The sequence below is a fragment of the Podarcis melisellensis genome (assembly GCF_964234715.1).
Source record: "Podarcis melisellensis genome assembly, chromosome: 6".
NCBI lineage: Eukaryota > Metazoa > Chordata > Lepidosauria > Squamata > Lacertidae > Podarcis > Podarcis melisellensis.
Window position 1 is genome coordinate 13,451,209 of NC_138538.1, and position 8,739 is coordinate 13,459,947.

The 8,739-nt window shown below is 47.7% G+C and overlaps 1 protein-coding gene across 1 annotated transcript in view; it reads left to right on the plus strand.

Moving 5' to 3' along the window:
* Positions 1-8,661, plus strand: part of LOC309372749 (piezo-type mechanosensitive ion channel component 2-like) — an 87,229-nt gene extending 78,568 nt beyond the window's left edge. The window contains exons 45-52 of the mRNA XM_081916575.1: positions 1,823-1,970; positions 2,854-3,042; positions 4,033-4,125; positions 4,348-4,517; positions 4,998-5,114; positions 5,407-5,486; positions 7,371-7,599; positions 8,154-8,661. Of these exons, the coding sequence (XP_081772701.1) occupies positions 1,823-1,970; positions 2,854-3,042; positions 4,033-4,125; positions 4,348-4,517; positions 4,998-5,114; positions 5,407-5,486; positions 7,371-7,599; positions 8,154-8,409 (1,282 nt within the window). The 3' untranslated portion in view covers positions 8,410-8,661. The remainder of the gene's footprint in view (positions 1-1,822; positions 1,971-2,853; positions 3,043-4,032; positions 4,126-4,347; positions 4,518-4,997; positions 5,115-5,406; positions 5,487-7,370; positions 7,600-8,153) is intronic.
* The last annotated feature ends 78 nt before the right edge of the window (positions 8,662-8,739 follow it).

The following is an 8,739-nucleotide window of genomic DNA, read 5'->3' on the forward strand; positions in this document are numbered from 1 at the left end:
AGAGAAACCTAATAATATCCCCATGAAACGCAAGCCATTATGTTAACAAGCCAATCACAGAAGCAAGAAAGAACGGCTGACAGGCGGGGAAAGGGGGTGGGTGGGTGGGTGGAAATCTCCAGGTGCTTGAAGGAAGATTTATTGCAGGCCTGTGCTGGAACAAATAATTCCTCAGGGGTTCTATAAATATAGAAATAACATACATAGGAAACAGAATTGTAAGGTAAAAGAGGTCCTTACAGTCTCACACTGAGTTACTTGAAACAAAATTATCAATTTACTATTTTGTGTAAGAAATTTTATTTTTATTATTATATTAGTTGCTTTTTTGCCACAGCCCCTCAAATAAACACAAACATACAATAAACTAACATTTATAAAAATCGAAAAAGCTATTCTTTTTTTAGAAAAAAAACTAGATTGAAACATCTCACCCACGTAAAAAGGCCATAGCCTGACGAAGTAGGAATGTTTTTGCCTGGTGCCTAAAGTTACGTAATGGTAAAAATTAGGAAAAAACTTTCACTGTAATAATTGTTACAAGCTTTTTCAGAGTAATGTAACCTGCTTAGAGGGCAGGAAGGTAGGAGGCAGATGCTGGCTTGAGATACCTCCTGAAGTTGTGTGTTCCAGCAGCTGCTTGGCTGTAAACATTATTGGGTGGCCTTAGGCAAGTTGGGATTCCTCCATTCCTGCATAGAAGAGGCTGGAATGAGAAGTGTGAAGCAGTTTGCACATTAGAAAGGAGGGGAGCAGGTTGTGTATCAGACACACACACACACAATATCTGCCAAGTGTTTCCATGTGCAGCGTTTGCCTGGTGCCTCTAATCTTGGAGGTGGCATATAGCCATGCTTACTAGTCTCTACCGATATCCTTGCCCTCCACAAGTTGGTCCAAACGCCTTTTAGAGCCCCTCTCTCAATTCGGCCACCACTAGGCTACAGCAGATGCACAATGGTCTTAATCGCCCCATTGACTAGGACACAGTTGGGCTTTTATGCAATGCCAAAGGGTTTCCCTGACTTCTGAAGTGGGTATAATATGTAGGGGAAAGCGTCGTGCTCCTTCCCGGATAGTTTGTCAACTTTGGGTCCCCACCCTGCACTCGGATCTCACCTGTGGCTCCTAGAAGCTGTCGGTGTACCATAGCGGCCACACCCCGGGAAACGGCTTCGACTGGTTGGCTAAACCAGGTGAGGGTAGTGGATGAGTCACAAATCCTCAGTGAGTTAGGGTAGGGACAAAGACAAAGCTCTAGTGGATTAAGTGGACGAGACGAAGAGTGGGTACAACAGTCAAGGAGGTGGTTTCTGCATGTGCTGTGGAGGGAAAAGAGGGGCAGATGGAGCTAATCAACCTGGGAAGGTAGTCCTCCTGGAGAAGGAAAACTCTGGTCCTTAACCTCTGCTACCTTCTGAGATACCTTCAGGAGAAGAAGTAAACCCTTCAAGAATCCAGAGTGGAGTCCCTAAGACAGTTGGATGGTTCCTTGTACACCACCTCTGGCAACTCCTGCAGCCAAGCTGGTTTCAGTCCCGGAGAGGTCACTTCAGTGCTGCTAAGACAGCAAAAGCAATGCAGGAGGCAGCAGTTATGAGTTACTGGTCTTTGCAGCCACAGCAGGTGCCGTGATTCTCCAACTGAGGACTTCACATTCCATTGTCTCTCGAGGCAGATGGATGCCAACAAAAGGGCATCAGAGTTTGAGAATATGTATCACTCTTACAATACTGGGAAAGCCTTTTTTTGTAGACAGGCTTTGACTGTTTTGGGTCCTTATTGCCCCATTAACTAGTCACCTTTCTCCTCCTCTGTGCAGCTTTCGCCTGATACCGTTTTTGACAGAACTGAGGGCTGCCATGGACTGGGTTTGGACCGACACCACACTCAGCCTCTCCAGCTGGATCTGTGTGGAGGATATCTATGCCAACATTTTCATCCTGAAATGTTGGAGAGAATCTGAGAAAGTGAGTCCTGTTGCTTAAGGTTTACCATTAGCTCCGCCAATCAAGATGACTCCGGGTGGTCTATCAGGAGCAATGACTGGGGCGAATCTCTTGTCTGGCTGCACAATACAACAAGTTTAAGTGTGCCTAACTCTGTGGTGGAATGTGGCCTACACTTCTCTGCTCATATTTTGAAAATGCATGTGGCCCACAATAACTCCCTCTCACAAAAACACATGTAAAAGGACATTGAATGTGAACCAGCCCAAGCCAAAGAGAAATGCTTTTGCCTGGCACCTAAATATACTGTATGAGGCAAGGTGAGCTGACCGCCTCAGGCAGCAGGATGCAATGGCTCAGCACATCCCAGTGTAGATATTTATTTCCTCCTTGTTCCTGGTGTAGATTATCACTCCCTCCCTCTTCCCTGGTGGGGAGGGAGGTGTTAGGAGCCAGTGTGGTGTAGGGATTAAGAGCGGTAGACTTGTAATCTGGTGAACCGGGTTTGTGTCTCCGCTCCTCCACATGCAGCTGCTGGGTGATCTTGGGCTAATCACACTTCTCTGAAGTCTCTCAGCCCCACTCACCTCACAGAGTGTTTCTTGTGGAGGAGGAAAGGAAAGGAGAATGTTAGCCGCTTTGAGACTCCTTTGGGTAGTGATAAAGCGGGATATCAAATCCAAACTCTTCTTATTATTTTGTGGTTTTCCATCAAGCGCCAAAAGGCTGGCCCTGAGTGGAATATATGTAGGATAGTCAAATATATGCAAATTAAGCAAATGCGTGGAATTCTGTTTTTCAGAATGCTGAGTTTGTCCTACCTTGATGCACAAGTTGGGGGGGTTAAAAATTTTTTTATTAGTGGAGTATACACACAGCTTTGTTCCCATTCTCCATTTTGCAGAAATACCCCCAGCCTCCGGGGCAGAAAAAGAAATTGCTTGTGAAATACGGGATGGGAGGCTTCATTGTCTTTGTGCTCATCTGCATTGTGTGGTTCCCACTGCTTCTTATGTCACTGGTCAAATCAGTGGCGGGAGTAACTAACCAGCCTTTGGGCGTATCTGTCAAAATTACCATCAGCGGTTATGAGGTAGGTCCGCAGGAGGTGGAGGGTCAATTTATAATTAAGACTGGGGATAAGTATTTTCGATGAGTACTGGAACATTTCCACCATCCAAAGCTGTTGCTTTAACACTACAAAAAAATAGAGTGGAGTTATAGCTCAATGATCCCTAATGTCTCCAGTTAAAGGGTTGTGTTTAACAGTGCCAGGATGCTTGTAGGGACGCGGGTGGCTCTGTGGTCTAAACTACTGAGTCTCTTGGGCTTGCTGATCGGAAGGTCGGCAGTTCAAATCCCCGCAACGGGGTGAGCTCCCATTGCTCTGTCCCAGCTTCTGCCAACCTAGCAGTTTGAAAGCACACCAGTGCAAGTAGATAAATAGGTACCGCTGCAGTAGGAAGGTAAATGGCATTTCCGTGCACGAAGGGTTCCGTCCCGGTATCTCATTGCACCAGAAGCGGTTTAGTCATGCTGGCCACATGGCCTGGAAAGCTGTCTGTGGACAAACAGCAGCTCCCTCGGCCTAAAAGCGAGATGAGCGCCACAACCCCATAATCACTTTTGACTGGACTTAACCGTCCAGGGGTCTTTTACCTTTTAGTTTATATCAAGTGTCAACGCCAACCAACCTGGTTCTTCCCTAATCCGGAGCTGCCAACGCCCTCTTCTCCTTCAGATTCCTGTAGGAAATGCCCACTTTATTTCCCACTGGAACTCCCATTCTTTCAGAGTTGCATGCTATTATCCTCTGGGCTCACCTATGGATCTGTGTTGCTGTGCGATGCTTCAAAGTGATTGTTCTGCTGCTGCTGCTGTGAACCGTGCTGCTACAGAGTTTGAATTATGGGTGCTGAAATGCAACTAATCCAGAGCTGTAGAGCTTGTGGGTTGGTTAGCATCAGCCTGTGACTAGTGTGTAAAACTGACCTTTGGGTCTGAACCAGCTAAGGTGTGATGAGGTATGTCTGTATAGTGGAGGTGAGGTTTGTAACACAGGATTTCATCCTCTTTCTCCTAGTCTTTGTTTACCATGAGTGCTCAGCAGCAGAATCTGGTCCCTTTCACTCATGCGGCATATAATGAACTCACCACTCAATATGCCCTCCATCCTGTAAGTATATTTTATTGTGCACAAGGAAACCTCCTGCAGAAAAAAAATGCCATCCTTTTCTCTTTCTCTCCAACAATAGCTGGTGAGACCCAATTTGAATTAAAACTGGATTTGAATGGTATCTTTACTGGATTGTCAAAAGCAGGTTAGATAGGAATTTAGCTCAAGAAGTTTTGCTTGGAACAACAGCAAACAAACCAAAAACATTTGTGTTTTCTCCAGTCTGTCATGCAATTTATAGTCAACTATAGCCCAGAGGACGTCATCGTTGCTAAAATAAAAGGCAATGCCAGCTTGCTGTGGAGCATCAGCCCTGCAAGTCGGAAAGCTATGATTGCAGAACTCTCCAATTCCTCCGCAATCTACATCAACTTCCACTGGACTCTTCTCAGGTTTTTATCTTTTTAATATCAAGTGTATTCTGTGTATGTGTGTACAACCACCCCTCTTGCAGGTTTTCCACTGGTATTTGGTTGGGTACAGTGAGAACAGAATGGTGGGTTAGATCCAGCAGGCTTTTCTCGTGTCCTTACTCACTGGTGTGGAGTAGCGGCGGCACCTCTTTCTTTTGCTGCCCATGGCTGCCACGTTGTTGTTGTTGTTGTTGTTGTTACTAAGGAACTAACTGAAAACTGCTCTGTTTAGTGACCTCACACCCAACCCTCCAAGTCCCACCCTTTGCACTGCATCCATTCTGCGACACTTTGTCAAGTAGATCTTCCAGAGGAAGCCATCTCTGGGCAAACCCCTTTTGTTGTCCGTTTCATAATAGGCACATAGCGCAAGAGGAGAATCTCTCTCTTCCATAACGCCTGCCCTGAAGAACGTCTAAATCATCCCTTAACCTTTTCTTCCTATCCTTATTGAATCAGGAATGCCTCTCTCGTGAAGAATATCGAAGCATCCGGCATACACACGATGCGCTATGAAGACAAGAGGATTCGGGAGCAAATCGTCGAAATGCTACGTGGGACCAGAACGGAAGGCGTGTTAGTGTTAGGTTTTTCTCCTGATTCTTTCGGTGCTCGTTAGCGCTTCCTTCTACAGTATGTGTCCCTCAGCATGTGGTATTCGGTAGCATATGGCTCCTGTATGTGGGTTCTCCACTTGGCTACCATAGCTATGGATTAGACCTTCCTCCTCCATGGATTTGTATAATATCTTGGAAGCTGTGTGGGGTACATGTGAAAAATGAACACGTGTTCATCTGGAAAGGAGACCTTTAGCATTCACCAAGGTTTTGCTTTGCTTTCGTTCTGCTCTCCCCCACCCCCATTTTAGTCTGCTTCCTGGTGTCCTTCCAAGGTATCTGAGAGCAGCTGGCGGAGCAGAAGCTAAAATGGCCCATCGGCTGCAAGTGGGTAAGTGGACAAAAGTGGAGGGAAAACCTGCCTGCTTGAAGATGAGAGGAGGCCAGAGTTGCAGAGTTTTGCTGTAGGAGGGCAAACCCAAAAGATGCATGTGGTATCGTATGAGCAAAAAGCAACTGTCTAATTGTTCCAAATGCCTGGAAATGTGCTGTCTTTGGGTCAAACTAGCAAAAGGAGCACATGGGTGCCGTTTCCTCCCCCACACCCTCACCCCAAATTCTTTTCACCCAGCTGCCACTATCATGGCAAAAGCTCCAAACAGTCACCCATACTGTCTTCGTTTCTCACGAATGGCTCTGAACCCATGCAGGGCCCAGAAGCGCTTTGGGAAATTAAAAATGGCAGGTGGGGCTGCTCTAATTGAAGCAAAGGGTTTTTTTAAAAAACAAACAAACAAACAAACAAACCCCAAAGGTGTCAGAGACTACTGGCTAATGAGGCGCGACTGTTTTGGGGCCCAGGGGTTGTGGGGTTCCCTGGTTGGATATAAACTTCAGATGTGCAGTGGGTTCTGTGCTCCTGATTTGAGTGCCTCTTTTGTTTTCAAAACTAGAGGCCCATATAGCTGTTCTCTGTATAGACCAAGGATACCCAATGCCCCTCCTTGACCATTGGCCATTCTGGCTGGGGCTGATGGGAGTTGCTGAGCATCGTGTTGACTACTCCTGGTTTAGACCCATGGAGCTTCTGCTTTGATTGCTGATTCTTCACGATGTCTTGCTGAAGACTCAGGGAACATACCGTATTTTTTGCTCTATGACACACTTTTCCCCCTCCAAAAATTAAGGGGAAATGTGTGTGCGTCTTATGGCGTGAATGCAGGCTCCTTAGCTTCAGCGATAGCAACGCGAAGCCTCCGAAGTGCAGAGGAAGCGCTCGCTCCGTGCTCCGGAGGCTTCGCGTTGCTTTTGCTGAAGCCTGGAGAGCGAGACTCTCCTGGCTTCAGCAAAAGCAACCCAAAGCCTCTGGAGTGCAGCGGGAACTCCCGCTGTGCTCCGAAGGCTTCAGGTTGCCTTCATTGAAGCCTGAAGTCTCTGGAGCGCAGCAGGAGCCCCCGCTGCACTCCGGAGGCTTCGGGTTGCTTTTGCTGAAGCCAGGAAAGCGAGAGGGGTTGGTGCGCACCGATCCCTCTCGCTCTCCAGGCTTCAGGGATAGCCGCCTGAATCCAGAGGCTGCGGGTTGCTTCGCTGAAGCCCCTTCGCAGCGCCCCTTCAGCGAAGCGGGAGGAGAAATGGAAGGGGCCCCGTTTCTCCTGCTGCTTTGCTGAAGGGGCGCTGAGCAGAGAGCGGGAGAATTTTTTTCTTCTTGTTCTCCCCCTCTGAAACAAGGTGCGTCCTATGGTCGGGTGCGTCCTATAGAGCGAAAAAGACGGCACTCCTCTAAAGCACTCCTTAGCACTCTTTTGCTGCTTCCACCTCAGTTTTAAAAAACATTTCCTTCTTTGTGTGTGCCTAAAGTGGGGTTCCAGTTCTCCCTGGGGATTTTGAGTATGGCATCAGAAAGTGGAAGTGTTGGCAAGGACACTTGTTAAATGTTAGGGCAGGAGGAAGTGACTGCACTCCTTGCTCCCGTTAGCCTGGAAGAGCCACAGCTCAGTGGTAGAGCATCTGTTCTGAATGCAGAAGGGACCCTCAGTTCAGGCTCAGACACCTCCAGGTAGGTTTGTGTATTTCCCATCAGAAACCCTGGAGAGCCACTGCCAATCATGGGCAATACTGAACCGGGTGGACAAATGGTTTGACTTGGTGTGCGGGCACCTTCCTGTGTTGCAGCTGTGCAAAGCGCCCACAGCTGTGTGTGTTGTTCTGTGGGTTGGGAGAAAGGCAGGGGTCCCACAGTCAGCTCACCCCCACCCCATAATTCTCATTTCCGCAGCTCATTCCAATGTGCCAAAGGATGTAGACAAGATGGCCTTCTTCAGAAATATCACAATCGAACTGCAGCAGCTGCCTGCCAAGGAGTCCTTAAGCCATGTTCCCGAATGGTGGGTTGTTAAAGAGCAGAGGCCCGGCTGTTTGGGTAATGGATGCAGTAAGAATATGGAACTCTTCATCTTCAACGACAAGGTCAGCCCTCCTAGCCTGGGATTTCTGGCAGCTCATGGGTAAGGATGTCAAACTGGAACCTGCTATTTCTGGGGCAGCAATTGAGATTTGGATTAAGGTGGCGGCTTGGGGGGACCTGAGAGAAATCTTTCCCCGCTGTGCTGCCTTGAAAAATACAGAACAGGCAGCCAATCGCTGGCAGGAATTCAATATTGCACTGTTGAATGTTGTCAGTGCAAACATCTCAGCTTGCCACATAGAAGAGACTTCCCCCTTCCTTCCACCCTTGCCAGTGTGCTGTTCTGGGGTTTTTTTCTGAACCCCCAGAATAAATTTCTGGGGTACACAAGGTAAGAAGAGGGGAAGAAAAGCTCATTACGCAAGTGGAAGTCCTTGTGCAGGGCTTTGGCTGATGGGATTACTCGAGTCAATTTTACCCATGAAGCATGAGACTCTTAAATCTCAGGGCCATGGGTTTTGAGCCCTACATTGGGCTAAGCATTGCAAGGGGTTGGACTAGATGACCCCTGAGGACCCTTCCAATTCTATGAGTCTATGAAAACTCAAAGAACACCCTGAACATCATCACCATCTCTCTCTCTCCCCACTACAGCATTGTAGGCCTCTACATGTCTTTTGTTCTGGTCATCGGAAAGTTCATCCGAGAGCTTTTCAACGGCATCTCGCGCTCCATCATGTTCGAAGAGCTGCCCAACGTGGACCGCATCCTCAAACTCTGCACGGATATCTTCCTGGCCAGGGAGGCCGGGGAGCTGGAGTTGGAGGAGCAGCTGTTTGCCAAGCTCATCTTCCTCTACAGATCTCCTGAAACAATGATTAAATGGACCAGGGAACCCAGGGAAGACTAAAGCCGGTGTTGTGTGTGTGGAGTCACAACAATGCATTGTTTCAGAAGGGAAATGTTGGGTGGGGCGCAACTGCAAAGGGACATGGCAGAAGATACTGAATTAAGAGGTGTAGAGGGGACTGATTCATTAGCTCAATCTGATGCAAGGCAGAAGTGTAAGCTTTTTATGTACGCTGTTTACTACCCGATGTGTAAGAGCAGGGATTATGTTGCACATAGCACGGGACTCTAAAGCCACAGGGTGTGGTTTTTTTTGGGGGGGGGGAGTAGAGATTAGAAATCATAATACTTTCAGCAATTTGCTTCCTTTCTCCACTCTGCAAATGTACCC